The 19,796-nt window shown below is 40.0% G+C and overlaps 1 protein-coding gene across 2 annotated transcripts in view; it reads right to left on the bottom strand.

The window, feature by feature from the left end:
* Positions 1-729: 729 nt before the first annotated feature.
* Positions 730-19,796, bottom strand: part of SDHC (succinate dehydrogenase complex subunit C) — a 33,265-nt gene continuing 14,198 nt past the window's right edge. For both annotated transcript variants that reach the window (XM_037506615.2, XM_054693529.1), the window contains 3 exons: positions 15,129-15,190; positions 4,269-4,432; positions 730-1,580 (listed from right to left, as the gene is read on the bottom strand). In XM_037506615.2, the coding sequence (XP_037362512.1) occupies positions 1,476-1,580; positions 4,269-4,432; positions 15,129-15,190 (331 nt within the window). In that variant the 3' untranslated portion in view covers positions 730-1,475. The remainder of the gene's footprint in view (positions 1,581-4,268; positions 4,433-15,128; positions 15,191-19,796) is intronic.

The raw sequence follows: 19,796 nt of genomic DNA on the forward strand, positions 1-19,796 counted from the left end.
AACTTGTCCCTCTCCAAGGCCAAGTACACAGGACACAGCGTTTCAGCTGGAGGAAGGCTACAAAGACTTCCCAAGGCCGGTCTGGAAAAAAGCAAGAACAAGCATTACTTAAAGTCAAAGGTGACTGCGTGCTGGGATGGACTGTTGAGGCTGCAGGTCCCCTCCATCTCAGCTAAAATCAAGTATTTCTTGGCCACCAATTAGCCGTCTCTACTTCCTCCAACCCAAGGCTTTAACCAGTTGGCCAACAACTCAGTGACAGACACGTATTTACCCAGTTTCCAAACCTATCAAAGCAGCACTCCTGCTAAGGGAGTTTAGGACCTAAAAGCCTGACCTATATGGATTATAAAAGCAGCAAGTTTTATCATTAAATTATAAATATCTGCCAGGCTTTCACCTCCACTGGTCCTCTGTCTTCCTCATCGAAATGTACCATGAGGCCTACAAACAGTTCTCAGTAGGATCGTGGAGCCTATAACAACACAAAAGCTCTCTACATGCTTAACTTCCTTTCTCTTGCTCCTTCCTTCTCTAAGGTTTCTGCAGGGTATTACATCTCTGGCTTCTTGTGTCTGATTCCCTAAAAATGTGGTCAGTTATAGGAAAAACTGTTTCTCTCCTGAGAAAGGTCAGACTGGGGGATGTAAATGCCTGAGACCAGAAGGAGGGGGTGGAAATTGGCTCCTCCCCAAACGCCATTCTCTTGGTTTCTCTAGAATTCAAGGAGAGTCAAAGACAAAATGAGTATTTTAATTCAGTTTCAGAAAAAAGATATCACATGAATTTGGATTAGAAAACATGACATTAAGAGGTTTTTCTGGAAATGCATGGAAAAAAAAAATAACCTTTATTAGATCTGATGATGATTTTCTGGGTCATCTCCTCACATCAAAAGCTATTTATCTTCTCTCCAAACCACCTGTTCCAAGAACCAACTTGCCCTCTCATTTCCCTCTAGAGCAGGCTATCTCCCCACCACCCCCACCCTCTTCTTTTAGTCACACTGTGTGGGTGCTGAAGACCCTAGGCTCTGACCAATAAACAGAACTGTCCTTTAAGCCAGCAACCCACAGGCAGAGGCACCCAAAACCTCACTCCCAGACCCAGGCCAGGCCACAGAGCTGGCATTGTTTCTACTGTCTCATGAAGAAAGAGCCAAAAGCTGACCCTCAGCACAAATTAAGGCTGAATATGGAGAGAGGATAAGGGTTCCTAGGCCAGAGCAGGCTGAAAGCTGGGGGCAATAAAAGGGAGTTTTTACAGCCATTTTATCTTTGGAAACAGAAGAAATTGGACCCTTTTCTACTACTATTGTTCCATAAGCTACTCTACAGCTACTGTGCTCTAGGGGCCTCCGCAAACACAAAGCGGTCTAAACAAATCAGGGGAGCGTTGGCCTGGCTGGAGAAAGTGACAATCAGGAAGCTAGGTGGTGTGATTTGTGGGAAGATGATGCTGGAAGCTTCAACTCTTCACATGGCTGCCAGGCCGGCAGAGGACAACACAGTGAGAACTAAGACAACCACTCCAGACTGGTATAGCTGGGGAATCTTCAGGCCTTTTCCCAGGTCCCACATCTGCAGAAAAAAGAAAAAAACAATTTTTTTCAGCAATAATGGTCCTGGTAACTCTCACAGCTCCTTTCCAGTAAAGGAGTCCACCTAAAGGAAGAGGTAGCACCTCTCAGCGTGACTCCAGGGAAACAGCACTTCTCACCTTATGGCCACTTTACTTTCCTCAAAACCCAGTGGTGAAGTTAGTCTTCACCACTCACTTATCCCAATAACAGAAAAGGGATTCAGTGCCCCTATATAGTGTCATGTCACTTAAAAACAGGGACACATTCTGAGTAATGCATCCTGTGTGACCATCAGAGAATGTAATTACAGCTGGTCCAGCCTCCAGCACACCTGGACTAGCTAAAGGAAACACTGTGGTCTAGTTGCCAACATCACACAGCACGTGACTGTATAAAACTTTTCCTAAAGGCCTCCCCAGTGGCACAGCGGGTTGAGCTCAGCGCTGTGAAGCTGTCCGCAGCCCCTGCAGCGCAGGTTCAATTCCCAGCTGGCCAGGGAGATTCCCACATGGCACAGCAGACCTCTCCTGTCTTGCCCGCTGCTCCCCTTAGCAATGTTTTTGGTCCATCTGCCTGTTTTGCTCCATGCTCTGTCTCTGATGAATCCTCTCACCCTCCCATGCCTCTGGCCTGTACCCCAACTCTTGTATAAATAAATAAATCTTAAAAAAAAAAACCCAACTTTTCCTAATGATGGCAAAACCAGGTCAATGTTTCCCAAAGTGCGTTCCTCCAAAAACTAGGCATTATGTCAGGGAAAAAGGTCTGTGGTCAAATGCAAGACTTCTCAAGCAATTAATTAATGTATACTGTGAATCTCCAAAACAGGACTATCGGAGACATGATTTCCTAGAGTGAGTCTATCACAGAATCCCTTTTTAGAAGGAGCATCTGTCCGTTAGAGGACTAGTATTCCAAAAAATATTTCTGGGATCTAGAACACAATTTCTCATCCAGAACATTACTGACTGTGACCCCCCACTAAGAAATACCTTTCTAATTAGTACCCAGTGTATACATGTATGTATGTATGTCTGTATATGTATGTTTCATGAGACATGAAACAACATTTACCATTTCTATGTATGCTATATTCTGCTTTTCTATTCTAGTTAAATTTTGTGTGTTTGTAGCAACTCACTAAATTGATTTTCTATCTACTGAGTCAAAACCACAATTTTTTTTAAAGCACTGAAAAAAGCACTCTGGCACAGTCTGTCTTGTGCCAGAGGGATGTTGTCATATCTTACTCTAAGTCTCTCAAAGATCCCCTAGGAAAGGACTGCTTCAACATACGTCTGTCCACATTCAGAATGCAAAACTGACCAAAAATCAGAGTACTTCAAGAAAAGTTAAGAGCCCAGAAAAAAAAAACCACAATGAGAAGATGCCCCACAATATCCTCCAAATAGCTTCTTCCTAGATCAGATTAGGGGTGAAGCAGATTCCACAAAAAAGCTGTTTGTTTATATAGGCACAGTGTTTAAAAAAAAAGTCCAATTTTGTAGTGGTTGTTGGGGGATATTCTCAAGAACGCCAGAGGATCCCATCACTTTCTCCTCTCCGACATCATCCCGCTGTCCACTCCCCCTTCCATCTCCAGGAAAGACACCCTAAAGTTCAGAGGGCAAGAATAATTTACTATCACAAAGAATAGATAAAACCTTGTCCAGCACTCAGAACCAGTACTTGCTAGAAGAAAACATGAAAGCAGATTTAAGGGCTTGCAGAAAGCCTTCAGGCTCCTCACTTCTCTCAGACAAAGAGATTACCGTTATAGGAAGGAGCCAGAGCAGAAAAATCTTGAATGAGTTCTGAAATTTTGTAAAACCTCTCCCCCTTCCTTCCTGCCATAGTGAGACAAAAGCAAATATACAGCAAGTCCCTGCCTGAGCCAGGATGTGAGCAGAGGAAGTGGATCAGCTGATTTTCATTAGAGAGATTTGTGCTGTGGAATAGTAAGTCCTTAATGGAAATGCCCTCCCTTTTCTATCCCCTCCCTCGAGGGAAGAAAAGTCATTTTGAATTAAACTGAACTCCGCCCCAGGGGACAGTTGATAGATACACTTAATTTAATAGGTCATTTAGTCTCTCACTTTTCTGATTCTATTAGACAGACTGAAATTCAGGAAGTGCTTGTCCTAGGCTCTGATGCGAAGTTAAAAAAGGTCAAACTATAGCCTAAGTCTTACACAGGTGACTCAGGTTTAGAAGTAATGAGAAACCCGAAAGGTTGTATTTCTGGGAAAGGAAGCAATACTAGGGGTAGGAAAGACCACAAAACTATGAAATCTTAAAACGCTACCAGAGGGACTGACTCTGACCTGGGGCAGGTTTAACTAAAAGCTTCAATTCCTTTACACAGAGGAGATGCCAACTTTGAGCTGACCCCAAGGTCACATAAGAGGCAATATGGAGTTTTCAGACCATCAAAAGATTCCTAAACTCAGTATTAAAATTTGGGACTCTAGGTACCTACTTTCTGTTAAAGTTGGCCCCATTTCTCCAACAGCTCAAAATAAACAAAAACAGTCAAAAGGAACCCAATGTCTAGCTCCCCAAGGAGCCCCTGAGCAAAGGTCCAGCACAACTCATGTTAAGCACCTAAAACCAGAAAATGAAGGGGACTCCTCCCAGCATCTCCATTCCCTTCAACCAGAAAATGTGCAAATGACATTGAACTTACCAAGTGTCGGATCCCATTCCAGGTGTGATACATGAGAGGGAAGGCCAGTGCAAACTTGGCTGAGTGGATCAATGCTGGTCCCAGATACAGGCACTTCACAAATTCCAAATGAGACTCAAAGTTCCCGGGGACCAACAGGGCCGACAAGCCAAAAAGAGAGACCCCTAAGGAGAAAAAGCTACACATCAGTCACAACATAAAACAGCGTTCTCTGACAGCCCCAGAACATAATACAATCCTGAATCATTTTGAAAAGGAAAGATGTAAACTAATATTAATGTTTGTAGTGGGTGATAGGCTACTTGAGATCTGACACTAAACTCTTAAATTTACCATAATTTTGCATTATTGCTCCTTCTCTAAGCATTCATTTCCATATAGACTTCACCTGCCACTCTAGAAGTCACTCTCTGGCAGCATCTATATTATTATCTCAGTAAGAAAAAGTAAAATATACTGAGTTCAAGGGAAAAACTGAGGAAAAAATTTTAAATCATCCAAATCGCCACAACACAAAAACTTCACTTAAAATGGATCAGAAGCCTAAATGTAAAACTAGAAAACTTTTAGAAGAAAACATACATATGACCTTGATTTAGGCAGTGATTTCTTAGATATGACACAAAACCCAAAAGTAACAAGTGAATAAATTAGACATCATGAAAATTTTAAACTCTTTTTGCTGCAAATAATACCATTGAGAAAAGAAAAACACACGAGAAAAAATTTGCAAATCATGTCTGATAAGAGACTTGTATCCACAACAGATTACTCTCATAACTCAATAATTAAAAAGACAATCCAATTTTAAAATTGGCAAAGAATCCAAACAGCTCTCCAAAGACAATAAATAGCCAGTAAGTATATGAAAAGATGCTCACAACCATTAGCCATTAGGGAAATGCAAATCAAAACCATAATAAGAAGCTACTTCATACCGACTAGGTTATACGATATCTAACTATAAAACTGTATCTACATGTTACAATACACACATATTTATGTAAACAGCAATTGTTTAATAAAATATAAAATCATATATATAAATATGAAAAATAATAACAGGTGTTGTCACGGACATGGAGAAGTTGGAACCCTTATACACTGTTAGCGGGAACGTGAAATGGTATAGTGACTTTGGAAAAATAAAGTGACTCTGGCAGTTCTTCAAAATATGTGTACAGTATGGTTCAGCAATTCCACTACTTACATACCCAAAAGAAATAAAAGCCTCCACAAAAACCTGTACACAAATGTTAATACCAGCATTATTCTTGTGACAACAACCCAAATATCAATTGACAAATGGGTAAACATGGTATATCCATATAATGGAAAATTATTCATCAACAGAAGGAAATGAAGTACTGATACATGATACAACATGGACAAACTGAAAACATGATGCTAAGCAGAAAAAACTAATTACAGAGGATCATATATAAGTCCACTCATATGAAAGGTTGAGTACAGGTAAGCCTATAGAGACAACTTAGTAGGTGAGTGGTTGCCTTGGGTTGGATGGAAATGGGGATTGACTGCTAATGGATATGGGCTTTCTTTTGGGTGATGAAAATGTTCTAAAATTGATTGTGGTGACTACTGCACAACTCTGAATATACTAAAAATCACTAAATTATACACTTGAAATAAGTGACTTAGATGGTATGTGAATTATGCCTCAATCAAACCGTAAAAGACTCTAACAATAGCAGTTACCTCCTTTCTACCCATGCACATTTCCATTAACAACTGTGGCTCACTCTAAAGTGAGTCTAAAAAGTAGGGTGAGGGCCTCCCTGGTGGCGCAGCGGTTGAGCACTGGGTTGCAAAGCTGCCCGCAGTTTGATCCCCGGCTGCTCCCCGCCCACCGGAGGAGGGTCCCACATGGCGCGCAGACCTCTCCTGCCGCCCGCTGCTCCCCTCAGCAGTGTACTTCGGTCCTTCTGCCTGCTCTGCTCCCCGCTCTGGCTCTGGTGAATTCTCTCACCCTCCCGTGCTTCTGACTATACCCAGTGCATGTATAAACAAAAACAAACAAACAAACAAATAAATAAATAAACAAACATGCCTCTATTAAAAAAATAAATAAAAAGTAGGGTGAAAGGACACACCTGTTGAAAAGATATGGATTATTTCAGTAAGCATTAATTCTCCACTTCTACTCAAGGTAGAAGAGTGGTTAGAGTCAGAAAAATTCAACACCAGAAGGAGTCTTCTGATAGTAAGGTTATTGAGATGGTTATGCAAACTCTTTGCAAGAAAATCTTCAAGAACATGAAATATTTATGGTGGTAGGGGATGGAAAGCAATATGCAGAAAGCAGAACTTCTAGAGGTCCATTCTATCCTACTGTTATCAAAATGGAGCAAACACACACTTTTCTTTCTTTCTGACATTTACTGAAAGCATCCTGTATACTAAACCTGTACTAAACTTGTGGAGAGAAATTCCCAAACGTGGTTGGTGCCCTAAAGAAGCTTACAGTCTAAAAGCAAGCAAGCTGGGCCTCCCTGGCGGCACAAGGGGTTAAGTCTCAGCACTATCAAGCTATCGTCAGTCACTGCAGCATGAGTTCGATCCCGCCAGGGAGCTACCCACATGGAGAGGAAGAACTCTCCTGTTTTGCCTGCTGCTCTTCTCAGCAGTGTATTTCAATAGATCCGCGTATTCTGGTCCCCACTCTGTCTCTGGTGAATCCTCTCATCTCTGCCCACCCCCCGCACCTGGCCTATACCCCACATCTTGTATGCATAAATAAATCTTTAAAAAAAAAGTAAAGGCAAGCAAGCTGATCACAGATCTGAGGCATAAAGCAAGGGAATGGGAAGGAGGGGAATCAAAACAGGGGAGGGAAGAACACAAGGGAATACGGTGATGGCTCATGGGTGAGAGGGTGGTGAGAGAACTAAGGGGACTGCTCCTGAGGAGAGAAGCCAATTACTGTACAAAAATGAACAATGATGTAAGAAAATTAATTAAAAAAAAAAAAAAAAACTGGGGGCCACCCTGGTGGCACTGCACTATGAAGCAGTCCGCAGCCACTGCAGCACGAGTTCCATCCCCGGCCGGCCAGGGAGCAACCCACATGGTGCAGCAGACCTCTCCTGACTCGCCTGCTGCTCCCCTCAGCAGTGTACTTCAGTCAATCTGCCTGTTCTGCTCCCCACTCTGTCTCTGGTGAATCCTCTCACCCCCTGCATCTCTGGCCTGTACCCCAGCTCTTGTATGCATAAATAAATATATAATAAAAAAAAAGGGAGGGAAGAGTACAAGGGACTGTGATGATGGATTACAGGTGCTATGGTGGTGGGAGAATGATGGGTATTATACCTGAGGGGAGAAATCCAATACTATGCCCAAATTAACAATGATTAAAAGAAAAAAGCAGCTTGCAGTCTAGTAGAGGAGATGTCTGGATAAATCCACCTATACTCCAGGGTACAATGCTCCAGTGCACTGGCCCCATGACAAAGGCATGTGTGCGTACTAAGGAGAAGAATCAATCCCTCTGGTAGAAGTGGGAGAGTGCCCTGTCTTTTCTCAAAGGTGTATTTATTCATTCATTCATTCATTCATTTATTTATTTATATTTTTTTAAAAAAGTATTTATTTATTTATACAAGCACTGGGTATAGTCAGAAGCGTGGGAGGGTGAGAGAATTCACCAGAGCCCCAGAGCAGGGGGCAGAACAGGCAGAAGGACCTAAGTACACTGCTGAGGGGAGAAGCGGGCGGCAGGAGAGGTCTGCGCGCCATGTAGGACCCTCACCCAGCGGCCGGGGATCGAACTGGTGCTGCTGAGGCTGCGCGCAGCTTCGCAGCCCAGCGCTCAACCGCTGCGCCACCAGGGGAGGTCCACCTCCCTTTTTTCTTAAGTACTAGTAAACTCCTGATTCTTAAGTGTTCTTTTAGAGTTGTTGATGTTTCATCTTTTAAAAAATATTCATCTTGAAACAATGGCTAGGGTGATATAGAATAATTCTGAGAACATTTGATTTACTTAGAGACAATCTTTTCCTTTTGAACTGATTAAACTAATTGACAGAATTTTCAGACATTCACAGAAGCAAAGGTTGAAGACAATGGTTTTACCTTCCCAGGATTTCCATTAGTTTTGACTCTACTAGGCAACAGTCTAGGATTAAGCAGCCATCTCAGAGTCCAGTCTTCAAGGGGCTGGTGTTGCTAGGAGAGACTATTCCTAGGACTCAGCTATGAGACTATTGTCACACGTAAGGCAGGGCTGATGTTGCCCCAATATGTAAGGCCTGTGCAGCCATCAAAGTTTCAGAGCTTTGGGTTTGCACTGAAATTCAAAGGATAGTGGAAGAGCTCCTGTTGTCTTCTAAGATCCCAGCTCTCCAGAATGCCCCAGATCCTTGAATGTTCTTGGATCATGTTTCTGGCTAATGTTTTCAAACTAAGTTCACAGTAACACCATACCTTCATTAATTTTGTTCATTGTATCCATAAGTAAAAAAAAAAACAACAGGGCCTCCCTGGTGGCACAGGCGTTTGAGCGCTGCGCTGTGAAGCTGTCCGCAAGCCTCTGCAATGCCAGTTCGATGCCTGCCAGCCACAGAGCAACCCACATGGCGCGGCAGACCGCTCCTGTCTTGCCCACTGCTCCCTTCAGCAGTGTATTTCAGCCTGTTCTGTTCCCCACTGTCTCTGGTAAATACTTTCACCCCCCCCCACACCTCTGGCCTGTACCCCAGTTATTGTATGCATAAATAAATCTTTTAAAAATAAATAAACAAAAAAACTAACAACTTTGTTAATTAGTTAGAGCCAAACAACTCGAATATTTATGTCCTAACAATTTAAAAGTTATTTGAACAAAATCATTCACATAAATGGAAAGAAAAAAATTTCTTGCATTCTTAAATAACCACAATTACTAATGGGAGGTATATGCTGTAGAATACAGCACAATTTCTCAAACCTTTTCAAATACTACCACCCTCATTTTCTGTTCCACATTGGTTTTTGCACAGATCAGACTGGAGGAACTTCAGTGAGAGATTACCTGAATCCACAGGCAAACTTCCTTACTGCCCAGGCAATGAGCTGATTCTCTAGAGATGTCAAAGGACTTCTACATTGTTCAGTAACTAATGTAATGCTGAAATGGCTGTTCTTTGGCTCTGGAATTGTCCTAAGATAGGACATGTAAGTTATTGATTCTCACATGTGATGTGTTTTACACTACGAACCGTGGTCACAGCAGACTGAGGCAGTGGAGAGAAAGGGAAAAGAGTAGCACTTTGGAGGAGAGACAGATGAGAGTTCAGTTCCAACTCTGTCACCAACTAGCTACAACATCATTGCTTCCCTTTGTGTTTGTAGTAATGCCTATTTAGGTTTCTGAGAATTAAATTAGATACTATGTATAAAATGCTAGCTATAAATCAGTGTTCCCATGACTCCTTCCTCAGAAGTCAGGAAAACACTCTCATTTGCTGTTTTTTTTTTTTTTTTTTTTTTTTTTTTAAATAAAGGATACAGCTCTAACAGCCAGATGGAAGAGGTACTAGGTAGTATTGGGAAGAACAGAGGGAAATGTTCATGGAACCTCCATGTGCTTTCTGGGCATGCCACACTCCCAGGAGACTGGTGCATCAACAACCTATGTGAACCCCGGATTTAGGGGTTCTTATGGAGGTTTCATTACCTAGGCAAAAGTAGTAAAATCGTCGCCTATTGGTAGTGAACTCATTCACCAGTCCCTCATTTCTCCCCAGGTGTGAAGGGGGTAGGGCAGAAGAAGGGAGTAGGGGCTGCAAGTTCCAGCCCTAATCATGCCTGGGTCTTTCTGCCAACCAACGCCCATTCTGAAGCTACTAGGACCACCAGTACCAGTCATGTCATTAGTACACAAAAAGTATTCTCACACTGCAGAGGGCCCAAGGGTTTTCGGAGCTGTGTGCCAAGAACGGGGAGAAAGACCAAATTATTTCTTATTCTATTACATCTTCAAACAAGGCACAGCAAATCAGTCGATTCAATCAGAGGTTACTTTGGCCAAAGCTTTCCTCATTACGAGGGAAAAATCTAAGAAGAAATTAAATATGAATTTCTTAGATTCTCCCCAGCTAGTGGGCTGGGAAGCAGAAAATAGCCTCTCCTGGAACTTGAGTGTCTAAGAGACTCCTCTAACAGCTAAACAATTTAAATTGAGAAAGCAGAGCCTCTGAAGCTGTCCCATCTAATCAGTAAGAAAAATTAAATGGTTCTTTTACTTGGCTGCCCAGACCTGCTCAGCCTGCTGCACTGCAGTTCAGTGCTATACACAGAAATGTAAGGGTTGTCAGTGTCCCACTTGCACTTCCAGAAACTGTCGTAAGCTCTCTCAGAACACTTCTCCCCAGCAAGACGCTGCAGATATCACTGTGAATGAAAATGTAACATCCAAAAGCACCATGGAGGAGCTGTCCAAGTGATGATTAAAACTCTGGCTCATAGCACCTAATTGCTCTTTTATCTGAAGTGTTGTCACACCAATTGCATGAAGGGGTGGAAGGTGGAGGGAGGGAGGAGCATTTGTTTTCCTGCAGCCTGGGCAATGTGGGGTGGGGAGGGGCAAAGTATTCAGGCACAGAAGAAAAACAAAGCATTTCTCAGAAGAGTTTTCTCTTCCAGTGACAATCAGCTTTTCCAGGTCCACCCATCTTGTAAATACAAGGACCAAGAAGTAACAGTCATGAGGAAGGAAAAACTGAAAATGGGATTGTCAGCTACAATAATCAGACATTTTCTGAGAAGTTATAGAATTAAATATTCTGATTACTGATGTAAAGACTAATCACTGCCAGGCCTATAGTAGAAACTTTATGTATAACATCTAATTTTCATAATCCTTCCTAGGCATTGCTACAAACACAAAGGGAAGTGATGATGTTATAGCTAGTGACAGAGTTGGAATTGAACTCACATCTGTCTCTCCTCCAAAGTGTTACTCTTTTCCCTTTCTCTCCACTGCCTCCGTCTGCTGTGACGACGGTTCCTAGTGTAAAACGCATCACATGTGAAAATCAATAACTATGTCCTATCTCGTGAAAAGCCCAGAACAAAAGAATACCCATTTCATAGTTCTATTAGTTACTTGTATAAATCTGTAAGTCCTTTGGCTCTCCTAGAAAAGCAGCTCACTGCAGGAGCCGTAGGTTTGCCTGTGGATTCAGGTAATCTCTCATTGAAAATCTGAATCTCCAATCTGGCCTGTTTTTAAAGACTATCTGATTCAGGACCATTATTACGGCCACTCAAGTTAATTGTACAATTCATTTATAGTTACATTCCTCTGAAATATCTGTTGTTTAGCATCCATATTTTCTTTTCCTAACTTCACTCTTTCAATTGTATATTGCATCTTGTTGATTACCCCTTCCTAGTCTCATTCATACTGCAGCTTTGGTTTCCCGCAATTCTCAAGGGATTCACCTAATTTCATCTAGATTTTTATACCATCTGCCACTATGAAAAATCTTTGAGCATTTTGATTCCTACAGAAACTAAGCAATACTACTAGTCATCACTTTCCATCTTTCAAAGTGCTGTTTGTAAAGTTCTTTTTCAACACATTCTATTTTAAAGTCAAACTAGCATCACTAAGCATTTTAGTCTAACATGCTCTTTAGAAGTGATATATTGGCCACAAAGTCTCCATAGCCTCAATAAATATTTATAGTGAATTTGTCTGGGCCGGTTTCATTAAGATTTATAAAAATTTATAAAGCAGTTTTTCCAGTTTACTGGAACAAACAAGAACATGATCCTTTCATGACTTCCCATGGTCTACAGGATCAAGTTCAGCACGGCTGTCAAAAGTCCTTCACCATCTGGCACATTTCCATGCATCCCAGCAACACTACTATCAAACTACCAGGCCCAGTAATCAACATCCAATGATTGTAAGTTTTCCAATCTCTATGATTTTGCATAAGGCGGTTTCTCTATTGGAATACCATCTTCTACCTCCTCTCCAGAACTCATCCTCCTTTCAAGTTCTCCAATTCCTCAGATTGGTCTCTCCTTTGGGATCTCACAGTGCATTATAAATAAATGTCTTATTCCTTAGCCTCCTCTACCTTTGAGGGTAGAGGCTCTGTATTATCAGGACCCAATTTCTAATGCATAGTAAATTAATTAGAGGAAGAATGAACATTTTTGAAATGATCACTGTGAAAAAATGACTTACATAGGGGTGGCCATTAAGTAAGTAAAGATATATTAAGCACCTGAGTGCTAGAAGATATGGGTAAATAAGAGAGATGTAATCACCACTCTCTGAAGTTTATTGTCTAATAAGACATTTATAAAAATTAAGTAAACAAAGTAAATTGTAATAAAAACTACAAAAGAAATTATCAATGCAGTAATAAGTACAAGGAAGAATGCTATAAAGCAGAAAAAAAAGAAAATTAAAAAGGGAAAGACACTAACACTTTAGATATGGTAGTAAGCAAAGGAGTTTTTGAGCTGACAATTTTGTTGATATTTAAAGGATAAGAAGGAATTAGCCATGGACAGTGTGGCAAGAGTGGGGTTGAACATTTCAGGTCAAGTGTACAAAACATGCACAGCTCTGGGGTGAGAGTTTTCCATGTTCTTAGGAATTCAAAGACCATTGTGGCTAGAGTAGAGCCAGCCAGAGAAGGAAATGGCAGGTATGGGCAGGGTATTTTGGGCCATCTTAATTTTTTTTTTTTTTTTTTTAAATATTTATTTTATTTATACAATTGCAAACGCGGGTACACTTTCTTATATTCATTTTCCTGGTCCCTTAGATGCATGAGTGAGGGTGAGAGGATTCACTGAAGACAGAGCAGGGAACAGAACAGGCAGACTGACGAAGTACACTGCTGAGGGGAGCAGAGGGCGAGATAGGAGAGGTCTGCCACGCCATGTGGGACCTTCTCTGGCCGGCTGGGATCAAATCGGTGCTGCAGAGGCTGCAGGCAGCTTCACAGCGTGGCGCTCAACAGCCTGAGCCACCAGGGGAGGCCCAGGAAATCTAAATTTTAATCTAAGTGCAAGACAGTAAGATTCTAAGCGTGACATAATTCAATTGATTTTCAAAATGTTTTCATTTTTCTTGCTGTTACATGAAAATTAGAATGGAGGAAGGTTACAGAATACAAAGATCACAGCTTCTAGGACTGACTTCATTTCAGGCCAACCAATCCAATTCTTGCCATTTGGCCCATGATTCACCTTCTAAGAGACTGTTGCTATGAAATTGACCATGTTTCCATAACTCATCCTTGTTTCCATAACTCAACATCCAGAGTGTAGTTTCTTGAAATCACATCAATTCTGGAATAGGCATTATTAATATGCCTGTTTTAAGGAATAACTGAGGTTTAAAGAGCTAACTAAGTTGCCTAAGTCACCCATCTAGCAAAAATCTGTTCCCTACTAGTTTTGAAGGAGGAAACCAAATATGGAAGAAAACAGCTACTATGTTCTATCCTGGAACTAGGGGGGTTTGGAAAGAATAGGATACATGCTGATGAATACAAAAGGGTAAGGAAAACAACAATTATTCAGTATAGTTGTGAAATATATATATATTTTTTCAATTTTAGCTATATCTAGACAATTTTTTTTATTGTTACAGTCTATGTAAGGTTAACATTCTTTTTTTCATTTAGTGGTAATAAAGACACTTAGGTAATAAGAGAAGCTACAGCTTAATGAACAAACTATACTCTTCCTCTTCCAATGATTTTTTAAGATTAAATCAGGTTACCAACACTACCAAACTAAGCAGAAGGGACCAAATTAAAAATTAGAAGATTCTAGTAAACAGAAATAAATGAAATTATAAACTGCCTAATTTTGAAATATAACCATTATTTCAGTGCAAGAAGGTTAAAATGTACAGATTCCCAGGCAACACCTATCATTCTTATACCTGAAGTCCATCATCTTTTACCAACTATAGGTATGATAGCACTGGATGCTACATAGGATTTTGTGTATCCCTACTTGAGACTAGCAGCAAAACTAACCTGATTTTGAATAGCAGAGACTAAGCTTTAGATAATATCTGCCAATGCCTCAGCAGCAGCATTCTAAATACAGAGCCACCCTACACAGAGCACCAGTACTGCTAATGACCACTTCAGTAAAAACCATCTAGAGAAGCCAAGGATATTGAATGATATTATGAATAACAAAAATATACTTATGTCTACAGCACTAGCCAGAAAAAAATTAAATATAGCTGATCCTCTTGTAAATTATGTCCCTACAGTGGAAAGATGCATCAAATCCCAGAAACCTGATTATAATCTGTACTTCCTTCTGCAATACACCTACCTACTACCTGGAAAGAATACATGAGATACACATTCACTCTGCATTTGCATTTCATTTTATATAAATAGACAGTCTGGTTTGTAAACAAAGATTGGGCCTGATCAATTTTAGATGACAAAGAATGGGTGCTAAAACTGAGTTTCTGGAAGAGTAAGGTTGATGTTTAATTTTGGACTGTGTTTGGTCAATAGTCAGCCACCCTGTCCATCTCTATTTCTCTGCTCACTGTGATTTGTATATGTATAACATCAGGAGGACATTTAGGGATGATTTAAAACTTGGCTAACAAAAGAACCTGGGCATAGTGAGAACTCATAATTAATCGTTAAAGGAACGAATGAATATTAAGCTTAAATGGACTCGACATTTTTTTCTAAATCATGTGGACTCGGCATTTTTTCTAGATCATGTTCCTAAGTTGCAAAGGAGGCAATGCCAAGAGCCACAGAAACAGCATATATCTTCAAAGAAGTGTGTGTGGGAGAATACATGTGTACATGTGTACGTACACATAAAAACACACATACATACCTGCACTCAAAGCAACGCCAGTACCACGGTGGCAGATAGACATCGCCATTGGAAGAGACCAACTACAAAGAAACATACAAAGGCAATTAAAAAAAGGAAAAGATGACACCATTACAGAGTCCACCCTGGCACAGGCAGTATGTACTACTTCAGAAACAGGCATTATTTAAAAACAAAAACAAAGTTCTTTTACATTCCTGTATTTCCACTTTCTAATTGGAAAATAAAAAAGCTAACTTTATTTCAGGAAAGTTCTCACTCTTTATCAGATTTCATCAAGGACATACAATTGTGAAGAAGAATCAATTGTAACTCAAACTGCTCTATTCACAAGAAGAAACAATATGGGTAAAAAAATACCAATTTAAATACCAAGTTATACACAGTTAGGAAAAAATCACTAGAGGGCCTCCCTAGTGGCGCAGGGGGTAAAGATTCAACCTGTGAAGCTGTCCGCAGCCTCTTCAGCACAAGATCGATCCCCGGCAAGCCAGGGAGGTACCCACATGGCACAGCAGACCTCTCCTGACTTGCCTGCTGCTCCCCTCAGCAGTGTACTTCAGTCAATCTGCCTATTCTGTTCCCCGCTCTGTCTATGGTGAATCCTCTCACCCCACACACATCTGGCCTGTACCCCAGCTCTTACATACATAAATAAATAAATCTTTAAAAAAAAAAATCACTAGAATATAACTTCCTGGGTCTTGCTTCTCCAGTGATGAGTAAAGTAGAACATCTAAGTGAATTATAGCCACCATTTCATATAATATATGGTTATTCTTAAATTCTCTTATATGCCAAAAAATATCTAATTGAGCATACCCAAATACCTATCCCAAATATTTAAATACAATTTTGCTGGATTTAATATATGTTCCTCAATCCACAGTAGTTCTGAAATGCTTTGTCTTCAACCCCTTTTCATTTATTTAAATATATATATATATATACACACACACACACATTTTAATTTTTAAATGTATTTTTTTCTTACATCATTAATTTTTGGACAATATCTGACTTCTTCCCTCAGGTGTAGGCACCACAGTTCTCCTATGACCAAAGCACTCATAAGCAATTAACATATTCCCTTGTGCTCTCCCCCCAATTCCTCCCCACCCTGCCCTTTCTCATACCTATGGTTAGCTTTCAAGGTTTGTCTTTGTCAGACCCCTTTGTTTGGATTTTCTTATTCCACATGTAAGTGAAACCATATAGTGTTTATCTTTTTCCTTCTAATTTATCTCGCTTAGCATCAACCCTTCCAGTTCCACCTATGTTGCCACAAGTGATATGGGTTTCCCTTTTTTAATCACTGAGTAGTATTCCACTGTGTATATATATACCACAGCTTCTTGATCAACACATCTGCTTTGGGCTCTATTGTTTGTTTCCATATCTTGACTATTGTAAATAGTGCTGCAATAAACACAGGGTTGCAGGTTTCCTCTCAGATTAGTGTTTTTGCATTCTTTGGGTAGATTACTAAAAGTGGAATAGCTGGATCGTATGGCAGATCCATTTCTAATGTTTTGAGGAAGCTTCATACAACTTTCCACAATGGCTGGATTAGTTTACATTCTTACCAGTAGTGTAAGAGGGTTCCCTCTTACATCCCTGCCAACACTTGGTTCTGATCCAACCCTTTTTAAAAAAGATTTATTTATGCATACAAGAATTGGTGTGTAAGCCAGAGGTGGGGGGGGGTGGGGTGAGGGTGAGAGGATTCACCAGAGAGAGTGGGGAGCAGAACAGTCGAATCTACTGAAATACATTGCTAAGGGGAGCAGTGGGTGAGGCAGGAGAGGTCTGCTGTGCCATGTGGGTTGCTCCCTGGCCACAGGGAATCGAACTCCTGAAGCTCGATAGCGCTGTTTTTACTGTGCCACCAGGGAGGCCCTGATCAAACCCTTTTTAAAATCACTTTCTATATTGTCAATTTGCCAGAACATTTCCACAGGACAACCAGTACTGCTATATTCAAGAACTACTTCTCATGTTCAAGAGGGAATTGCAAAATGGAAAGAATATGAGTTAGAGAAGGTTAACATTTGTCCGATAAAGTCAGCTTAGATAAGGAATGCTGAGCATAATCAGACATGTTAGACATTCTAAAGGGAAGCAACACAAGTAAATTGAAAAGTTCTCAAAAAGAAATTCTAACTATGTATTAAAATATCATCAGAGTACGAAAGGAATATATCTAAAGAAAACAGAAAGTACTGGCTAGACACACCAATCAGATGTAACAGTAAGTATAAAAAAGCAGAAGAGTCACAAAACAAAGGACAAGCAGAGAACAATGGCATAATTTGGTAAGAATCAGAAGACTAAAACCCAGAATGAGCTGAGGCTTGCAAAAATGTTAAGGACAACAAAAAGAGGCTTTTAAAATTATATTCAGGCAAAGAAAGTCTCCTAACTGGGATGGATAATTTTATGTTAATAGATGACAGAGTGTAATGCAGATTGCTCAACTACTCTGTTTGTCGAAGAGGAGATTATCAGACTGAAAAAGAACAAATATTGATTTGAGATATCTGAAATCATCAAGAGGTGGGGGAAATTGTTACGACACTGCTTAGCATTCCAAATGCAGTTAGGGCTCCTAGTCATATACATTAAATTCCACAAATGAAGGAGCAGACAGATGAATTATATATACTGTTCCTGGTATCTGTGAGAAATTCTGATGTGGAAAATGGGAGTGATGTGAAGTCAAGTATTACCCTAATTTTCAGAAATGATTAAAACAATAGCTGGGTCAGAGTAGTACTGGGTAGATAAAGGAGATTTTATTTTCCAAGTAACCACAATGTTATTTCCACATGATCTTCCAGAATCTTGTCACTTCTCATCAGGTAAGCAATTTAGTCTCTTAGAGATGAGCTGAACCTCACAACTGAAACAGAATGTAGCAGAAGTGACTTCCAAATCACTTTTCTCCACTGTCCCTCTCTCCCTCCCCTATGCTATCTGGAAGCCAAAGTAGCCTATGTACAAAAATCATGTGAAAGGCCGAGTAAAGAGAATAAGGGCCCTTCCAACAGCCAGAATCAATCCAAGACTTGTAAGTAAATGGATCTTCATATTAATTCAACCCAGACTTTGTGTTTTCTAGCTGAGAGCCCAGATATCAAGGAGCAGAGACAAGTTGGACCCGCTATTCCCTGTTTGAACATTAGGTAAGAGTTTAGTATCAAAAATCAAAACTGGGCTTCCCCTGGTGGTGCAGGCGGTTGAGTGCCGCGCTGTGAAGCTAACCGCAGCCTCTGCAGCGCTGGTTTGATCCTGGCCGGCCAGCAAGGGTCCCACATGGTGCAACAGATCTCTCCTGTCACGTACACTGCTCCCCTCAGCAGTGTACTTCGTCAGTCTGCCTGTTCTGTTCCCTGCTCTGTCTCTGTTGAATCCTCTCACCCTCCCATGCATCTGGCCTGTACCCCGGTTTTTGTATAAATAAATAAATAAATCTTAAAAAAAAAAAGACAAGTCTCAGACAGATGGACACCTTGTTTAAAAAAAAAAAAATCAAAACTGTTGTCATTTACCTACAGAAAAGGTGACCACTAAGAACCAGTATGATTTCCCTCTGAACATTTTTTTTTTTTTTCGAAAAACTTGAGATCCTCTTTAACTTCATTGTATCTTATTTACTTCTGTATTTCCAACCCTTTTTCTAAAAGAGTACCAAATATACTAAACAGTCAACAAATATCTTACTGATAGGAACTTTTTTCACTTTGTTAAAATGTTAATCAAGGAAAACCTAAAGACACAGGATATATGAATTTTAGGAAATGATCTGACTTTATACTATAAAGCAACAATAATTAAAACAATATGGTACTGGAGTAGAAACAGACATGTGGGTCAATGGAGCAGAACTGAAAGTCCAGAAGCAAATCCATGAGAGTATCAATACTTAATTTATGATAAAGGAGCCATGATCATGCAATGGGGGGAAGAAGTTTTTTAACAAATGGTGCTGGATGGTCAAATGTAAAAGAATGAATTTGGATCATTCTCTATTTGCATAAAAATTAATTCAAATAGATTTTAGATAACAGACCTATAACAATAAAATATATAGAAAAAAAAATCATTGGCAATACATTTCATGACATCAATGATAAAGATGTTTTCAGAGACTTGACCTCTACAATAAGGGAATAAAAACAAAAACAATTGGGATTATCTCAGATTAAAGTTTTTTTTACAGTAAAAGAAAATAAAAGTACATTAAAAGAATTCCTACTGAATGGGAAAAATATTCATACTTACACAAATGACAAGGGGTTGGTTAATATTCAATATATGTAAAAACTATTCATCTTAACAATAAAAAAACAAAACCCTAACAATCCAATTAATAAATGGGCAGCATATATGAACAGACAATTCAGCAAAGAGGCTATCCAGAAGACTAACAGACACATGGCTTTTAATAGGGGGAGATACACATCAAAAATCCTTTTATTTGTTGATTAATTTTTAAAGGACATGTTTATTAGGAAAAGGAGGAAGAAAAAAATACAGGTACCTGCATAGTCACAGGCAGAGGAGAGCTGCCAAAAAACAAACAAACAAAAACATCATTTAATAAGGAGATATCATCTCACATCTGTGAGAATGGCATGTATTAAAAAGGTCCCCAACCCCCAATAA

This window comes from Talpa occidentalis, unplaced genomic scaffold, assembly GCF_014898055.3.
Source record: "Talpa occidentalis isolate TD23 unplaced genomic scaffold, MPIMG_talOcc4v2.1 talOcc4.12, whole genome shotgun sequence".
In the NCBI taxonomy this organism is placed as follows: domain Eukaryota; kingdom Metazoa; phylum Chordata; class Mammalia; order Eulipotyphla; family Talpidae; genus Talpa; species Talpa occidentalis.